The 19,871-nt window shown below is 44.8% G+C and overlaps 1 protein-coding gene across 2 annotated transcripts in view; it reads left to right on the top strand.

The window, feature by feature from the left end:
- KLHL17 (kelch like family member 17) overlaps positions 1-19,871 on the top strand; it is a 170,001-nt gene that overhangs the window by 17,949 nt on the left and 132,181 nt on the right. The window contains exon 1 of one of the 2 annotated variants that reach the window (XM_069241121.1): positions 10,032-11,121. The exons of the other annotated variant lie outside the window; for it this stretch is intronic. Coding sequence (XP_069097222.1) covers positions 11,116-11,121 — 6 coding nt within the window. The 5' untranslated portion in view covers positions 10,032-11,115. Of the gene's footprint in view, positions 1-10,031; positions 11,122-19,871 lie in introns of those variants that run through there. 2 annotated transcript variants of the gene reach the window in all.

Raw genomic sequence — 19,871 nt, 5'->3', positions numbered from 1 at the left:
AATTATCTCAATTTCATAAGCAGAATACTACTGACATTTTTCATTAACTGCAAGAATATTGGATTTTTCCTTTCAGGATTTGAATCAAGATGCAACATAAAATTTGAATACAAGTTATTCCCACAAGTAGAACTTAACATATGTGCCTGTCTCCCTGGTTTTCTCACGGAATCAAATAGAAATGGTGACCGGATACATCTCTAGTAAGTTCCTCCTTACACCCTTTAGAATTATCACCACAGCTGCTTTTTACATCAACTGAGAGTGATTTAAAGAGATATATACCTAGGTGAGGTAGTAAGCAAAATAGTAATTGACCCTGTTAAATCCCTCTCAGTACAATCTCCAACATTGCCAACTAGTTTTAGATCCGTTACACATACTCAAAATACAAATACTTTTATTGATGTTATTCAGTAGCAATCCTTGTATTGATGTAACAAGCTTGTGATGGAATTATGAACGTCTTCCTTACTCTATGAACTTAGTGAAGATTTGTGCTCAGATTTTAACATCTACATTTGAAAGGATAGTGGATGGCTATCAGCACAGCTAACATACAAAAGGTGATGAGGGCCTGCTTACAATAAGTCTAACCACTGGCAGTAGCTTGGGGTAGCACTCCAACCCATTGTTCGTTTGCTCACCATGCCACCTCAGTTTGGACCCAGCAATATGCAAATCAGTCTTGACCTGATTGCCATACCCAGACGTGGGTCCTGTGCTACCTGTGCCATTGGAATCAAGCCATACCACACTAATGAGCCTTTATCAGGGTGAACCTGGTCCTAGGTTGCTTGCGTTTCAGTACAGGGAGGACCTGGCTTGGCAGTTTAGGCTGGACTGTTCCCATGTGGAGCAGGGTCAAGGCTGATTTCCATAGGGTTAAGTTCAAACTGAGGTGGCATGGTGGGTGAAACCCAATGGATTGGGATGCGGCCATTGTTATTGCCAGTGGCTGAGATTAATTCAAGCATTCCATCCATAACGGTGTTGTCTTTACATTAGCACAAGTAGTAAGATCTTTCCCTGGTTTTGAAATTAATGTTTTAGTGCAGATAGCATGCTCTCAGGAAGCCTTTTCTTTCTACGACCTGATTAAAACATCACAAAGCACTGGACCATTTATATCTGCGACTGGTTAATTTCCTCCATAGATCCATTGAGTTCAGGTGACTTTCCAAAGTTCATGCAGTAAGTGGCATTTTGAACTTCCTCGGTTTTAATTGGGGAGTCTAAATTACATGTTTCTTTGTAGGACAGATAAGGTAACCCTAGCCTGCTGGAAAAAATGACAAAATTCTCCTTGGCCATAGATACATCTTAGCTAAAATACCTTCCAATAACATTGAGAAATGATTACAGTAGTTCATTACTTTCTGTAACTACTGATAGTATTTTACATTATGTTTTCATCTTTTTTACATGTTTTTACTCAAGCTTTTTAGAATTAACAGAAATAGTACTTGAGGGATAAGAATATGATGGACCATCCTCCAGCACCACCATTGCTGGTTGCCATAGCACTTTTTTTCCTTTATTTTCAGCCATGTTGCATAGCAGCCGCATTAAAAGAAAAAACATGATGAGTCATGTAAGACTAGAAACTAGGATAGAACGAACAGTTTGTGCTACGTATTCTGGGACACAAGGATGTAAAAAAATTCCACTTGATAATCAGACATGTCAAAGTATTTGTACATGTCAAATTATTTGTATTTATCCATTTGCCTTCAGCTTTTAAGAAATGTAGATTTAAATTGAATAATCTGCCTCAAATGACCCTGTTTCTCCTGTGATTTCCAGCAGGTGTAAAGGAGAAATACTCAAATCAACCATAAACTTTGTCGATCTCTGAAAAACGTATTTGTCGTTTTATAAAGTCCACTCTTTGTGATTATATGAAATGTATATTATACTGCTTAAGGGCTAAACTTGTTTGGTAAAATGTGTTTTCTACTGTGCTATGCATGAGTTCCATAGTGCCTGCCACAAATGATTTTGTAATGCAATTGCATAGATATACATGGTTAGCTGCATAGGGAGTGAAACACCGGTGGGGCAGGTATTCCCACCCCCTTGTTTAAAGGTATGTCCCAGACAGTGATGTCCCAATACATCTTAGAACCCAGCAAACCACTGTGGAACCAACCTACGACAGGGAAAGCATCAATGACGAAATAATAAGCAAAATAAAGTACCTCAATCCCAGTGTGAGCAGCGAAAGGACACTAATAAAGGCATTAATCAGTACTTGGTCATTGCTCGAATGACAAGAGCAACACACGAAACTTTGCTGACACTCGCTCACAAACACTGACCAGTGAGAAGCGCAGAAATAAGAGTGGTACTAACGACAACCAATGGTAGGTAATGGGTTGGCTAAAAGGCTATTTTTACAGTTTTTTTTTGTTAAAAAAAAAAAAAAGAAAATAAGTGCTACATGTAAAAATGTTATAAAGCATTTACAATACATTTTATATAGGCCATTAAACAACTATTAGGTTTCACCTGAGACTGCGTCCAGTAGCGCTTGTGCGCTATCTCTGGTGAGACCTAATAGTTGCTTGATGAACTATTAAAAATATATAAAATAAAATATAAAATATATTGTAAATGCTTAATAAAGGATTGACATGTAGTTCTTAATTTATTGATAAATAAAATATTTGAATTGACAACTTAGTAAAAAACATTTTTAACATAAGTATTGTAACAATATTTTATCTATGATTTTATTTAAAACAGTTCATCCTACTCATACAATCCCACATTAAACAGGGGGTGTTGGTGATTTCTTCTTTCCCACAGAAGCAGAAACTGCAGACAGAGCAGTTACTCTTCCTACAGAGACAGGTAGTCTGCCCAACAGGCAAAAGAGTACTCCTGCATTAGGAGACCTATCTTCAACTATCGGTCATTCTGCAAACAGCGCAGGTCTCTGCAACACACAGGCATCAACAGACGCATGAACAATCGCCTCCAAATATTTGGGAATTCTGTAGAAAGGTTGGCTACAGTCACTTCAACTATGTGTCAGAAAACTGCTAACATACAGGAGGAAGTAGTCTACAGCAGGGATGATGTAGCAAGGAGCCTAATTCTAATCAAAAAATCTTTAGAGGAAATGCAGGTTGACATATTTAGAGGGCGTCCTACACTATACTTCATACCAACATGGGTTAAGCAGCAGTCCACCAATCATTTCAGACTGCAATCAAAATGTCAAAACCATTACTCATAGTGCTTGCATATGTCTAGCATTAGCAATAGGGTGGAGAGGGACTTGCTGAGAGATCCGCTAAATTAAATGGGTATTCAATCTTGCAGATAAGCCCTGATCAAATATTTAAATGGTCTCAATACAAACGTAAACCTAAGTTTTATTAAAGTTATGCCTCAAACAGAAAATAAATTGGAAAGCTATAAGCAGATTTTAAGAATGTTCTTTTTTTATCCAACGTTTCTAATTGAATATTGACAAACTTGTTTAATTTTTAAATCAAGAGCAAATTGGTAAAATTGTGTTTTTAATCTTCTGTTTATTAACACATGTAATTCTTTTATTAACAATGTATGAAATAAATGCATTTGAAATTGACATTTAACGGAAATGCAAGCTGCTTGCAGGATTTAGTGCAGCAAAGTTGGTTGGAGAAACTGAGGAGGGCTCAAGTGTGAGCAGTATTTCTTTTGGTGAGCCTGCTACTTGAGGTTTCACTAAAAGCCAGGGTAGAGAAGGACTTGAAGAGCCACACAGCGTTCTTCCTGATGACAAATTTGTAAATAGAAATACAGATGATTGGATTGTTTTCTTGAAGTTCAAAAAAGGTTTAAAAAAAATATTTTTTCCAAATAATTATGTTCAAAATTAGTGTTCCTCTTCAAATAAATTTGTGAATATGTGGAAGCAGTTTTGTTTTCTTGTTTGTACGTTTTGTTAGCTCTTTAAAATAAATTGTTTGTGATGTGTACCTTAAAAGTATTTGTTAGTTACACCACTTCCCTCCGCAGGTTTTGCTGCATCATGTTCTGGTGGTAGTAAACAAGTGGGTTTTTCAATATCCTCTTCATGTGATTCCTTGCTTGCAGAGCCTCTTTCGGGAGGCTAAATTATGCAGCATTGCACAGGTGGCTATGATTCTGCAGCACACTGCTGGGTCATTCTCTAGGACAGCCTCACTTTTGTCCAGACACCAGACTCTGGCTTTTAGTAAGCTACATGTCCTCTCTGTAATGCTACTTCTTTTTATTGAGCAGCATTGTACTTCCTTTGTCTAGGTTTTTGGGGTATAAATATGGATTCATTATCCATGTTCTTAATGCATAGGCACTATAACCTGAAACTTAACAAACTGGTTTTAGAAATATTCAAATTGAACAGAAAGGTTATATTTAATTAACGTTTACCTAACAAGCATCTGTCTCCAATCTCTCCTCTTGCATGTCGCTTCTGTAGTCCACAAAGTTGTCATGATTGCACTCAGTGTATCACACAAATAAGTGTCTGATAGGGCATGTTGTCACTTCACACTACTTTGATATCATTTGAATACAAGTACTGTCTTTAGTGGCCAGACATATTAGGATGTGTACCATCTATGTATCCAAACAATGCCGTTACGGCATAGAATTGCATTTTTGTAGTGGCAATTCAGAAGGGGTACTTGAAATACGTTTCATCTAATTCTTGTAAGCACTGCATATGGAGAATTCCTAAAACCCTATGTAAGACATTCTGTGATGTCCCTAATGCAAGCATGTGTTTGTAGCTTCCAGATGCTAAATGGTGTAAACTACACAAAACCAGAATATGGGGTAGGAATTGCTCCATGTTGTTTAAGCTACATAGAACAGGGTCCAATTAATTGATTAAACTATAAATTACATCTTTTCTTTACCCATACATGTCATAAACCTCCTCATCTGTTAAGTCAAACAGGCACCTTCTATCTACAAGTCCTCTCCCTTTTCCTTCTCCTCCTCTGTTGGGCTCCAAGAATTCTTCATTTTCATAACTAAAGTATAAACAGAAGCCATTGTGAAAGACTACAAAGGGTTTTGGCCACCATTTATACTTTATGCCTGGTTACCACCGGCTTCTGTTCAATGGGATTCTCAACATGCATAGTGCTGTGTTTCTTTGTATTTCCTATTTCCAAATTCCTAGTACATCGAAATAGAAAATATCTATTTGGCTATCACAGTTAGCAATTCATTATGTTCTGCTGCACAAATTTAAAAAATCCCAAATACTTCATTACAGTGTGCAGATTTAGGAAATAAACTATTACAGATTCTTTATTATTCAACAACCCCCAATTTAGTAGTTGCATACTAGTTCGCGGCTTGCTATTGTTTTAGTACCTAATGCCCATAGTTTTTGTATCTCTTCTTTTTTTAGGTGTTGGCTAGACAGCCATGTGCTGTCTCTTCGAGACTACTGTAATCCTACAGTGGATTTAGGGCCTGCTTGTTGCTTTACTATGTGTTGGTTTGCATTGCATTCGTCTTTACCACCTCGTAATTGGTCACTGCAGGCCTAGAAGCATTTCTGTTCCAGTCTTTGGAGCGGGGACCAAGCGCTGATTGATTTGTCTTAATCTGTGCCCATCTGCTGCTCCCAACGTAATTGCAGGGCCCTAGAAGTACCTCAAACAGAAGGTGCATGACTGGAAAAACGTGCTCAGCAGGACAAACAAAATTGCAAAGTTTGATTTTGTATAGTCAGCTCGTTTTGTTTATTTTGCCTGGTCTTCTTTTCTTAGTTTGCAGTCGTGTTTTTGGTTTTTTCCTCGTGGGCACTGCTGTCAATATATGACGATTATGCTGTTCTAAATATTACAAAGCGACATTCATTCTTTCATATGTATAATTTCCAAAATTATGTTTTTACACCTTATTGTGCAGTACACCCCAATGCACCCCACTCCAATGAAATAATCCAAACTCCAATCCGCCCCATTCCAAACCACGCCAGTCCACTCAAACTAACCCACACCAGTCCACCTCTTTCAATCCAATTTACACCGGACCAATCCAGTCCACCCCAGATCAATCCAATCCACCCAACCCACCCTACTCCAATCCAAACCAATCACCCCAGTCCACTAACAATCCACCACACCCCAATCCTCCCTGCCCACCCTACTCAAATCTGCCCTATCTTCATCACTACATTCTGCCCCACTCCAGCCCACAACATTCTGCCCCACTCAAACCCAAAACAGCTTGCCCCACCCACTCCAATCCAGCCCAGCCCAAACCACCTCACTCCAATCCACCACAATCTACCCCACTCCCATCCATCCTGCTCCTATCTACCCCAATCCAGTCCACCACAATCTGCCCCACTCTCATCCACCCCACTCCAATCCATCCCACACAATCCAATTCACCTTAAACCACCCCACTGTAGTACAATCCAGTCCACCTTAATCCACCCCACTTCAATCCACCCCACTCCAGTCTACCTTATTCCATCCCACTCCAGTCCACCCCACTCAAATCCAATCCACCCACACCAGTCCAATTCTCCCAATCCTACCCACTAGAATCCAATCCACCCTTCACCAGTCCAGATCACCCACCCCACTACAGTCGATCCACCTATTTCAAGTCCATTCCACCCCACCCCAATCCAGTCAACCTACTCCACTCCACTCCAATCAATCCACCCTGCTCCAGCATAATCTACTTTAATCCAGTCCAATCCACCCCACCCCACCCTATTTCAGTCCACCGCGCTCCAATCCAACACCCCTCTCTATTCCAATCCCCCCCCACACCCCCACTCGGTCCAGTCCTCCGCACTCTGGTCCAATCCACCCCATTCCTGTTTAATCGAATCCACCCCACTTCACTTCAGTCCTATCACACTAATTCAATTCACCCACCCCAATCTAATGTAATCCACTCAATCCAATCTACCTCACCCCAATCCAATCCACCCCACCCCACTTTACTCCAATCCAACCCACTACCTAAATCCAATCCGACCCACTCTACCCTGTTCCACCTCACTCCACTTCACTATGCATCCCTCCACTCTGACTGTGCACTCTACGATACGCTCTAATACTGAACTCTTCTCCCCTCTACTTCCCCACTTCACTCTACGATTCTGTACTCCAACAAATCCAATCAACAACACTGCTCTCCCCACTCCACTCTATGGCACTCCACATCACTTTTGGCCATGCTGAACAGCAGCCATACTGGTGTACAACATGGCAAAATGACATTGCAAAGACAATAACTCTTGTATAGGCAAGATTTACTGGCTTTGCCAATGCTTGTGTCTGTTGTCAGAATTGTCTTTATTTGCTACTTTAAACAATAGCGGCCCACAGAACAAAATATATTATTATGCCCAAGAAGTCATGGAAAAAACTACAGTCCACGCAGTCGTACACCAACAAATAACTTATTATGAACCCCATGAAAATCTATGGCAGAATCACAAAATAATCAATTGTTGGTGCTTAGAAACTCAGGTAGGTTTTGTGCTTTTCCCCAATGCTGCTTTTAATAGTTAGCTGGTACACATACAATTCAAGATGTAAGCGATCCATCTGCTAAGGGACGTGGCTTCTAGAAAATGACTGGTTGAGTAGGATCTATCAGAGGACAGGCACCTTCCGGGCCCTGAGGTTGTCCCCTACCCAAAGGTTTGTCCAGCTTCTATTGTAAGGGCCATCTGTGGGAGTTCAAGAGTTTCCGTTCAGCCTGTCATCAGACCCCTGATATTTTACAACACTGTTGTGACCAATCCTTGTTGCTAGCCTTGTTATGGGCTCGGGTGAGTCGAATCATTGACTTTGACAACATCCGAAAACAGGTTGTGTTATTGCTGCAAGTACAAGTGGTGGTTCAACTTCCGGAGGTCCTGGGGTTCCTCATAAACCACTTAATTTGTAGATTGGGCATGTGATTTTTACAGTGGTCATGCGATTTTACCAGTGGTCTTGAGGTGGGTGGTATGCAGGCGATTTTTGACTGGACTGTGGGGCTACTGGTGAAATGTAAGAAGATGCAGGAGCTCTATCAGCTTTGTATATATTTCGGCCACAAGTGTTAGGTAACGGTGGGTTTGCATCTGCAGTCACGCTTTGGAGGGATATCTTTTGATGCTACGTGCATTTGTAAAATATTTTCGCCAAACATAAACCATCTATCATGCTCTTAAGGCTGCAGGTGCTTTCTTAACATGGGTTTTAAGCAGCTACTGACTATGGGCCCTATTTAGAGTTTGTCGGATGGGTTACTTCGTCACAAACCTGACTGGTATCCCGTTTGTCATATTACGATCTCCATAGACTATAATGCGATTGTAATACAGCGGACGGGATATCTGTCACGTTTGCGACGGAGTAAACCCCTCCACCAAACTCTAAATCAGGCCTTTTGTTCTCAACACGTTCTCCTGGCATAGTCCCTCTGTGCTACTAAAACACCAGATGTGATTTCTGCTTAGTTGGTGTTTTATTTCTGCACAGTGAACTCGTATAATAAGCCCTCTGAGATGTTTTCCTTGTTTTTGTTGAAGATTGCTTCTGTGACAGAGAGCTTGATTCTGATGAAGATGGGATGCACCAAAGTAGAGTTCATGGGTAGCAGATGATGCTACTGGCTCCCCAGGCCAGCCTGTGGGGGGCATAACAATTAGTGTCATTGATTATGTAGTCCAGGGGAACAGGCCTGTCTAGGTGTGACACCCTTGGTTGAGGTGCCCTGTTTGCCCCTACTTACAAATCAGTTTGTTTCCCTTGCCTGAGATCGTTTACTTCTAATATTTGAATAGCCTATATGTCAACATTTCAGGTAAAAGTATCATGGCACCAAAATATCGAGCCATAAATTACTTATTCTGAAAATCTATCTAGACCAGGTACATACATGTAGAGTTCAGCATAGGAAACATACTTACTTTGCCGGTTTTGGCCCCATAATATTTTTGCTTTTAGTTTTTTAATATGAGAAACTTCAGTGTAGGCGATTTTAACAGTTGGAAGGAGAATGGGGACCTAAAAGACGCGTCTCTTGTGTCTGTCACCTAAGGGCCTAAGACAAAATAAACAACGTAGTTCCTACCTGAGGGGCTCCCGACTCTTGTATGAAGACCCTGGCCTATGACTACAAGAGGAATGTTTTAACAGCCTCATTTTGCGCTGGTGTTACCCCATTCTCCAAACCTAAGGACTGTTTTTGCTTTTATTGTGGTAATGTTTACCCCCAGCCAGCAGGAGAACATAAATGTTCTCGAAATCATTTGTCGAGGTTTTGGTTTTATGATTTGAAGTCTGTTTTTGCAAATGATGCTTTTGCGGTGTTTTCACATATTACCAATGTAGTGCGGGCTGCCGGTAGGGGTGGTGGTGCTTGTACGTGTGATATACCTAGCTCTGCGTTTTGGCCCTCTCTGTGCTAAGAATCTGACCTCCTCGGTCTAAACTGAACAATGATTTTTTTTTTTACCATCCGCGTTAACTGAGCGTGCACTGTTTTTGTGCGTGCTGTAATTATGTTCTCTGTGACTGTAGGTATAAAGATTATACAAAAAACTGGGTTTATCAAATGTTGTTTATTAAGCCTGTCTTGATGCTGCAGGTGACTGATTAAGGTGGACTCTGGACCCTCGATGCTTAAGGTGGTTCGAAGCTGCAGGATGCTTTGACGTTATAATTGGTGCTGCATGCGACATAGGGTTGGTTTGGGGGCTGCAGATGATTTTAAGGTGGAATTGGTATTATAGGTACAATTTGTAGTTAGTTACCGGCTGCAGCAGAAGCCTGCGTGCACACATGCTTCCATTTAAGGATGTATCGCTGTGTTGCCGATCCTGAATAAATTATTTAGTTGTCACAGGCGGGGTTAAGCCCGGGTTACCTTGAAGGGCTATTCCACTCAAGGCTGCGGGGTCTCTAGCGCCCATGACCATACTTGTGCAAAGCACCCCCATCACGTAAAACCGAGCTGAAGCGGAATAGCCCGGCGCCACCTTAACTCTCAGCCGGCACCTGGTTGGTTTCAATTTGCGTCAGTTTATGAGATCCGGGGGCTCCCGATTCTTAGACAAGTAAGGGGGAGACTGCAGCACCGGAGCACCACGTCAACGGAAGTGCAGCGAGGAAGCACCTCGGTTTCCCGAAGCACCCGGGCACTGAGGAGGGGCGCCGGTGGGCTCCCCCGGGAAGTAAGGAGAACAGCACGAGCGTAGCAACGAGACCGCTTGGCCGGAAGAACCATCGGGAGAGAGCGCCCCCAGCAACAACACACTCGCCCTCTTGCCCAAGGATAGCAGAACTAGCCCTGCGGACCGAGCATCTCCCCGCATCCCGAGTCCCACGTAAAAAGAGAGCTCCACTGGGAGGGCGCGCCTTCTGTAGCAGCCGTCTCTGAGACCGCCCCAACGCTGCCACTGCTTAATGAGAGCATCTGTCATCCCCCAAACCCACGTAGAAAAATAGAGGTCCACCTCGGTGTAGGAGAGCACCCAACACTGACACTTGCAGTGAGAGCATCCCCAGAAACCATCTCCGACCTCCCCCTCCTTTACCCCCAGGACTATACAGACCTCTCCCAAAACACAAGCAGGCTGGTTGGGGGCGAGCTACACGGAGACGCAGCACTAGGGCTCCGTGTCCCATTATAGGGGCGCCTAGGAGCGCCTGTGACTGCAGTGCTTGGTCATAGTGGCGTGCAGAGAGGCCCTTCGAGTTGCAGTGCAGGGATGCAAAGGGCCGTATAGGTCTGCAGTGTAGGGGTGCACATAGGACCCAAAGGACTGCAGTGTAGGGATGCACCGAGGACCCAAAGGACTGCAGAGTAAGGATTCACAGAGGCCCCAAAGCACTGCAGTGTAGGGATGCACACAGGACCCAGGGACTGCAGTGTAGGCACGCAGGGAGCTCCGTAGGACTGCAGCTCGAGGGTGCAGAGGAACACACAGCGGTGTAAAAGCCCGCGAGGACTGCAGCGCAGAAGGGCCGGATTGCAGTGCAGTACGTCCACCCCGGAGGACAGTGTGCGGTGCCCAGTAAGCCGCGCCGGCCGGCCGGCGGAGATGTACCCTGCTCGGACAGCTGCTGCTCCCAGCCTGAGACAATAGAACATATGTCTGTGAGTATCGGAGCCGGGATTAGGGCCTCTGTCCGCCTCACGTCACAGCAGGAGTAGGGAGGAGGGGTCTCTCAGAAAAGACTGCAGGGGAGGGTCCCTCTCCGTGCGGGGGCTGCAGGGGAGCGTGCCAGTCTGACCACAAGCTGCAGGCAAAAGGAGCCTGTCTGATCAGAGGCTGCTGGGGACGGTGCGTCTGCCAACCGGGGCTGCGGGGGAAGGTGCCTCTTCGGCCAAAGACTGCAAGGGAGGGTGCATCTCTGACCAGAGGCTGCAGTGAATGTGCCACTCCGACCAGAAACTTCAGGGCAAGGAGCCTCTCGGACTTGGCTGTGCAAAGGAGGGCATCTCTCCGACCAGCAGTAGTAGGGGAAGGGTGCTTCTCCTAACAAGGACCGCAGAGGGTGCATCTCCAACCATACTAAAGTATACCAACGGGTGATGGATGGAATGCTTGAATTTATCTTAGCCACTGGTAATTACTTGGGCCGCATCCCAATCAGGGAGGACCTGGTTTGACAGTTCAGGCTGGACTCTTCCTCTTGGAGCAGGGTCAAGACTAATTTACAACTGGCTGGGTGCAAACTGATTGGGAGAGGGGTTGAAAAACAATGGCTTGGGATGAGGCCCAGAGCGATTGCCAGTGGCAGAGATTAATTCAAGCATTCCATCCATCATCTTGTTTTTGGTACCCTAAGTGTGGCGGGTATGCCCGGGTGTGAGTCTAGTGCGCACTGTGCCACTGGAACAAAGGAATACTAGGCTAATGAGCCCTAATACGGACAAAACCGGTCCTGTGTTGCTTGAATTTCAGGCCAGGGAGGACCTGGTCTGGTACTTCGGGTGGACTGTTCCCATTGGAGTTGGGTCAAGACTGATTTTGGGTGGGTGCAAACTTAGGTGGGATAGTGGGTTTAAAACGATGGTTTGGGATGCAACCCAAAGTGATTGCCAGTGGCTGAGATTCATTCAAAGCACCCCATCCATCACCTTGTTTCTGACTTTGACCACAGGCTGCAGGGGAGGTTACATTTCAGACTAGAGGCAAGAGGGCAGAGTGTCCAGCTAACTAGATACTATAGCAAATGATGCACCCCAGAAAAGGTAGGCCAAACCAGGGAATAGTTCCCATCTGTAATGTTTATTGGGGGGCTAAAACTATGGATTAGAATGCGATCTAGAATAGTTACCAATGGCCGACACGAAAGCATTTTGTCATGGTTTGGGTTGTCTCAGACCAAGACTGCAGGGAAAAGTAGCTCTCAGTCTAGCACCTACTGATAATGGTCTCATCAGAACTGAGGATGCAAGGCAGGGTACCTCTCAGAGCATGGGCCTGTTAAACTATCGCAGTTCGATCTTCTCATACCAGTGGTGGATGATGAGCGCACTTATCTTGCCATACGCTTCAGGGAAAAGTACCTTTCACTCCAGCGTCTGGAAAGCTGGGTTTGTGTGCAAAGTTGGCCACCACTCATTCCAGAGTGTGCAAGATTAGGTGCCTCTAACTATACAGTGTGCAAGGATGAGTACTTCTCATACCAGCGGCCCATGGTGATGGTACTTCGCAAACCAGTGTCCAAGCCTGGGCGCCTCTTATTCCACAATGTGCAAGCATGAGTACCATGCAGACCACTGTGTGCAGGGCTAGATCCCTCTTATACCAGAGCTCATCTAGGTGCCATTTTGTTCCAGATGTTGCTGGTGAGGGTGCCTCTCAGGCCAGAGTGCGCAGAGGAAGCTGCCTTTTAGTCTCAGACCAGAGTGGCAGAGGCTCTGATCAGAAAGGGTGGAGGGCTGAGGACATTCTGGTCCTAGAATGCGACCACAGGACCTATACATGGGAAGGGTCTTTTAAACCTCATGATGGGTAATGGGAGGGTCCCTAATGCAGGACAGTGGCCCCTTCTGGGTACAGTATTCTCGGGGAGAGCCAGAAGCAGAGTACGCGGTGTGGTTGGGGGGGTTTGTAGACGAAAGAGCATTGTCTACCAGGGAGTGACTGGCACGGGCATCTGGGAGCAAATGATCAGGGGAGGGACATTTCAAGCCGACTACTATCAGGGGTCTGTAAGTGCCTCGTATCGATTGTGGGGCAGATTTTTTAGCGTGAGAAATTGTTTATTGTTAGACTGTGTGAGAGGAAGGAAGCCCCTCCCCCAGTCCTGATAAAGGACTTGGCTCACGGGATCACCGTGTCCCCAGACAGCCTGTGTATCAGATGTCGCCTGGAGGTGCAGCTGTTGCACATGGCGGTGACCGGGCTGTGCCCTGCCTCAGGGGGCAGTATTATGTAAAGGGGGTGCTGACGAGGGGCAGGGGAGGGCATTTTCGGGCCGATGCTCGCAAAACGACATGGGCATCGCTAGCAATGTGCCCAATATCCTGTATTCTGGCAGTAGCCAGACAAAGATCCCGTATTTACTTACCCAGACTTACCAAACTTGGATAACAACGTTGTCTTATTTAACCCCTCCCCCACCCTACCTCTCCATACACAACCAAGCACTGCTTGCTGCCCCATACAGAGACAGATGTACTCAGCACTGGCCCTCCCCACTGCCCCTAAAGAGACCCGCCTAGCACGTGCCCTCCCCCTGAACATGTACACTAACAGACCTGCAAGTTCCTGTCCATGCCCCTCACCCCGGAGCTGTTGATCTTTCTCCCGAATATTCCACCTCCATAAACCTACGTCTGTAACTGTTCAGAGCTCTGTAGATGCGACCGTGGCCTACAGCCCCTCTCCCTAGAATTACCCAAATCCGTTTAGTAGATATCCTTCCGCAGATATCCCTCCGCTCGCTGTTCGATTCGCCTCCTGCACTTCACAGACCTGCATGCATCTGCCCAGCGCCGCCCTGCACGGAAAGCGCACAGTCACTGCCTATATATACACAAATGTCCCCAGCAAATGTCCCCTCTTTAAATATTCAGACACGCACAGCGGTTGCATACCCAGGAACCGTATTCAGGCCTGTGCAGTTACCACCCATCCCGTGTAAAAAAACAAAAAAAAAACCTCGTAAATATTGAAGATGTAATACTGTAATTATAATTGCTTTTATATATCACATTTTACCCATGCTGGGCAGCACTCTGTTCCAGAGCCCAAGATTTCTTGTTAGTCCAGTGTTTATTGTTGGTTAGTGGGTTTAGCCTTGTTCTCTCAAGCAAACCAACGCATGAATTTAGTCCAGTTTTGTGGATTAGTCTGAAAGGAGTTAGGTTGAGGTATGCGAGTTCATACAGATGGTTGCTGGCATTAATAGAGGTACAAAATGAGATTGTGCATCGTTAGTCTGTGGGGTGTGACTTTCACGGAAGGAGAGGTTGTGACCTTTGAAATGTGGTGTGGTCAATTGCGTAGAAAAATATGTAGAAAGTGTGCACCCACGTGTTACTTTGCACGCTGTAGCATGGCAATGAACATTGTTACATTCTGTTGCAGAAGAATTAAGATTGAAGGCATATATGTCCTGTGCATCCTGCGGTTGTCATTGCAAATTGTTGCAGATTTACATTCATGTCAAGTATAGAATGCCACTGTTGGAAGACTCCCTGGTCCTGCTGGTATTTTAGACTCCAGATTCTTACTCTGTATACATGTTAGCCTTGCTGAAACTTCACCACCCTTGTGAAATTGTATAGTAAATGCAATTGAGTACCACAATATATATATATATATATATATATATATATATATATAAACTCTCCGTTTTCCATATGCAGTGTATTCCTACTATAGAAGACAGTGCACACATAAATGGACTCCACATCTGTGCGTTATGCAGTTAGCTTCAATCCTTGGCATGAGTGCCTCAGTCTGACTGTCGACAAGTTACCGGTTCACAAAATCTACAGTCTGGCTTGGTGCTCTGATGTTCAGTAGGGCATCGCAAAGCAGATGCCAAAGATACCTCATCAACTCTGACATCTTTCTGTTGGTCCCCCTGCAGACATCCATCAGTCTTACGCAAGATCATACGGTTCTATACATACAGCCCTAATACCTCTCTACATGGACTAAGACCTTCGTGCCCATGCTCTGGTAGGTTGGGACCGTCCAGCAGCCTGATCATGGAATCAATTTTGTAGTGAGTTACATTGTGGGATAGTTGGAGTATGTTGTGTCAGATTAGGCCCTTGTCTCCGCCTGGGCTGATAGGTTCCATCTTAAGCAGTACTTGTGAAAAAACATTGGAAAACTGGCTCAGTATTCTTGGTGTATCCAGAGCCCTAGGTTGGCATTCACAAATCACATCACCCAATCCAGGTCCAGTCATGAGAAGAACATGGGAAATACCATGAGGGAACTGGCTCAATATCTTTGGCGCCTCATAGCCTCCATTTGAAAATACAACTTGATATACTGTTGCTTAAAAGAACATGAAAGACTAGTTCTGTCATGGATGCTCTGCACTGAATCAGTATAGACCACCATCACCCTCTTCCATGGGCACCTCATCAGTTTCCCATGGAATACCACAGATTTGCTATCTGTCTGAATGACTGACTCAATCTGTCACCTAGGTAGCTTCTTGCATCTTCAGCGACAGGCCTCCCATAATTGTTGAGCTGTCTTCCAGGTTAAAAAGTTGCATACTAGACCACCCAGCAGCATCCAGTGTAAAGTGGTAATCCTTCTTGGTGGGTGCCAGATCGTCCCTGACTCTGGAATAGCTTGGTTGAGCAGTCAAAGATTTGCTTATAGGAGGTGGTGTAAACGTTGAGCCACAGATAATATTCAGAGTATTATCAGTTGTGTATTAAATATTAGAGGCCAGCCAGCAGTATTATTTTAATCACCCTAGAGCTGCTATACAGTAAAACGAAAGATGTATGTTTCTAGACCTAACCACTCAAGAATTTGTAAAGAAAATAGGTGTATGCTTAGATCATTCTTGAGTGGATTGTTGTTATTTTATTTTTGTTCTTTTCTGGTTTCGTTTCAGAAGATCCATCTCACGTGGTAGAATGGGTCGGTGCTTGCTTATGAGAGTTCAGCACCATGGATAGTTTTGGAACTGTCCAAACTATTTTAAGTTTCTAATTTAGGAGTCCGTGCTGATCACCTCTGCACTCTGATGTTGTAATAAGAGTCTATATTTTTGGTCCTCCTGCCGTTTCTGGGTTCCTTTTAGAGGTTTTCATCAATTAAGCTGAAATAAAACCAATGTAAAATTCCATTTACCCCACTTGCTATTAGTCAGGGTCAAAATATTGTAGTGTTTGGAGGTACTTGGGTCTCCTGGTATTTGGGGGTCAGAACTAACTGTAGGTTACCGAAGCTAATATAGCCCAATCTATCTTTAACCTTACAGAAATAACAGTGCCACTGGAATGCAGGTCTAGCCTTCCATTAGGCGTAAGTGACCCCAAAGCGGAAAATATATGTATTCACTGTAGTTGAAAATTAGTTGAAGAAGTCCAAATAAGTTGTAAGGCCAGGGGGAGGTGGAGGTTTAAGGTGGGAGGGAGGAGATCGGGTTGTCCTTCTGTTTGCTTTATTTGACTCCATAAACTTGTGGTTCAGTGTAACTTCATTGCCATGGACAATTGTCTCATGGTCATGGGTTCCCAGAGAACCCTTTTTCCTGACTGGAGAGATCAGGCGTATCCCAAACTTAAATACAAAGATGTAATCCAGGCCTAGAGCGGTCAATGGTCATAAGCAAGCTGTGCGGTTTAGAGAACAAGTTTAATTCCGTAAGCGCAAGAACCAACTTGTTACTGCGCCTCTGCACAGCCGGCAATGTTACTGGACATCCAACGTGTGGGTCGAGCACCTCCTTCCAAACATTTGAATCAAAGGTCATTGGTGCAGCCGTTGCTTAGCATCACTTCCGGCAGAGACTATATGGCTCTGTGGCTAGTAAGAGGGCAGGTTGGATCCCAGCTTATGGAAAGATCAGTGCAAGGAAGAGTCGCCCCAGTCGTCTTTTCAGAATTCTTCCCACACCCTTAAGGAAGGACTGCTGGACGGGAAATAAGGTTTCCTCTTCACACAAGGATAAAAACAAAAGTAGCAAGAAGTGCAGGGCTGAAGGCTAGATGTGATCACAACAATAGTGCTGGAGGGAGGCACTCACTCAGCATTGCAGACACACGGCCTCGTTGCAAAGGACTCATCACAATGCACATGTTATACCCACGGGTTCAGAATGGGGGAAAAAGCCAGTACCATTTATAAGGGAATAACTAGATTTACCAAGATAGTCTGTACATCTCCCCTGGAGTACAGGCCCCCTACAAATACACACTACTGCAGCTAACAAGTAGCCTCCTCGTAATGGGGGTAGTAAAATACCTCCTCCAGGTAATATGACTCTTTTGGAGTCCATAAGTCAAATACTTTTTACTAAACAAGTTAGCAACATGTTTAAAACATCCCGAGGCAAAGCCACCTCTCAGTGCTTGTTAGAGAATTGGTAACAGTAGGTCTTGTGGCCAGCTGCGCTGTCAAGACAGACCTAAAATAAGGCAAATCCTGCACCACATTTTCACATAGGGTACACAGTCTTTCCATTTACCCTGCCTATGTTCCTCACTTGTTCACCCTAGAAAGGCCACCTAGTTTCTAAGTTAAATCACATCTGATATCTTTGTGTAAATTAGCCAGAAAACTGTTTGCATTCCTGAATAGTGGTTACGCAGATCGGTTGTAAGTGCTTTATCCCCTGTACAAGAGTGATGTCAATCATTTCTTCAAGGACTTATCACTCTGTACCTATCCCCTCCTTCCTTGTAAGTGTTAACTTTGGCATCAAGCATGTGATGACATATCATTCTGTTTGGTATCCTAACTCCAGTAACGCCAAGTTATGGAGGGAACCTACCTGCATACCAGATAGAGGATACAAAAATCATAAGAGTTTTACATAGCCCCAGAGGGTCAAACTATAAACTCAACTCTGGAGCTGATGTCTTCGTAAACATCCCCTACCATATGCCTACAAGGCTCTACGGGTGGGACAGCGCATCTAAGAACCACTGACTCCCAAAAGCGTGCAAAAGGCCGCTTTAATGAGACAGGTGCATTCCTAGTCATAATGCAAACTACTGGCTCTAACGCCTTACGTCCTTTTTTTCTCACAGCCTCACTACACATGGTCATAACTATCCAAAACATCCTCCACCGCCCCTAAGTATCCCTTCACATCCTGTCACTCAAACTTCCAAACACCACGATCGGCACTCAGATCTCTGCATCCCCACCCCTTGCCTCAAAAATTTGCTGTTGACTTTATTCCGTTCCTCAAATCGTTTATGCTTACCCCTCTCCACCATCCAAATTCTCAACTAGGTCTTAAAGTGACCAACTTTTCTGTTGCGCAAATCATTAAACTTACCTACAACCTACCAGCAGAAAAAACACCCTACCTCCCTCCCAAAATTCTCATGACATCCCAACCGGAAAGTGCAGCAAGTCTGCTATAATACTCCTTATCTGCATGAGGTATAGTTCCACACCAAAAACTGAAAGCTGGGCCTAGTCATCCTTGGAAGGAATCCAGACGTCCATAACAGATACCCCTGTGCTCAAGAAAAAAGAAACCGGCTGCCCTGCAAAACTTTCGTAGCTCCCTGTTTGCCTTCCTGCGGGCTCTGTCGACTGCCCCCGGTTTCAGGCCACACCTCTAATTCCTCCTGGGCATATGTTCGGTTAATATTACAGAGGTACCCGTCCAGGCAGCCTTAATTTCTAGCAAATCATTATTTACTGCTTTCACCAGGGCCAAGCCTTTCATCTTTACCAAGTATTTTTTTCTTTTCCTAGGTGCAGTAGTGATATGTCAGGACAAGTCATACCCCTGATTAAAAAATTTAATTTGGGCAATAGCTTGTGCCATCAATGCCACCTTTTCCAAACCATAGTACTTGAACCAACCTATCCGGCAATCCCAGCTGGCGGCCTCCTTTCCTGTTGTTTGTATGTCTCGCCACCCACTTCACATAGGAATTACCGCATATCCAGACCTCATTGTAACTCCTCGCTGGGCCCGCAATGTATCCTAGGAGAAAACAAACTCATATTAATGTTGGTCCCCAGATACCCAACCCACGGAAATAGTGCTGGTAGCAGTCCGAGCACCAATGCCCACCCTCCTGATGTCCGCTGCTGACCAGCCCCATGCTTCCGCTTCTGTCGTCATTGCAATGCAAAATTAATCGGTTCCAAACTTGTGTGGCCTGTATCCCAAAAACCGGAGTGCCTTTTGTAAAACCCCAAAACCTGCACCTCTGGAAAAACGTGCGTCGTCCCCATTGTGAATAATTGGCCCCTCTCCTGTCCCACGCCAGCACAGCACCAGCCACCACACATACAAGCAGATTCCCGGATCTGCATATTCCCTCATCATGACGGACATACCCCTGCTCGACTGGTCTGTTTTAGAACACAATATCCATACTTGCACACCTGTGGCCAGCACTGGTACATCTCCCCACCTGACCCCTTCCCTTGTCTTTGATCCCTCCACCTCCTTGACCCGAGAAGCCCCCAAAAAGAGCCACACCATAATGACAGCGAAATGCAGTACCTCCCCCTCATTGTAGCACATACTCTGGAGCACCAAGATGACTTTCTTCAGTATGTCAAAAGTGAGAGGCCTTCGCAGTGTCTGTCCTTTACCTCGTTCACGAGTCCACCCCCTCGAGCATCCTTCTACTGATTTTCCCTGCTGACGACTTGAAGCCCCAAAGCAGTTTCATGAAAAATGCAATCCCGCCACTTTACCTGCACCACCGAA

This window comes from Pleurodeles waltl, chromosome 6 (assembly GCF_031143425.1).
Source record: "Pleurodeles waltl isolate 20211129_DDA chromosome 6, aPleWal1.hap1.20221129, whole genome shotgun sequence".
In the NCBI taxonomy this organism is placed as follows: Eukaryota; Metazoa; Chordata; class Amphibia; order Caudata; family Salamandridae; genus Pleurodeles; species Pleurodeles waltl.
This window is presented reverse-complemented; position numbering and strand designations above follow the sequence as displayed.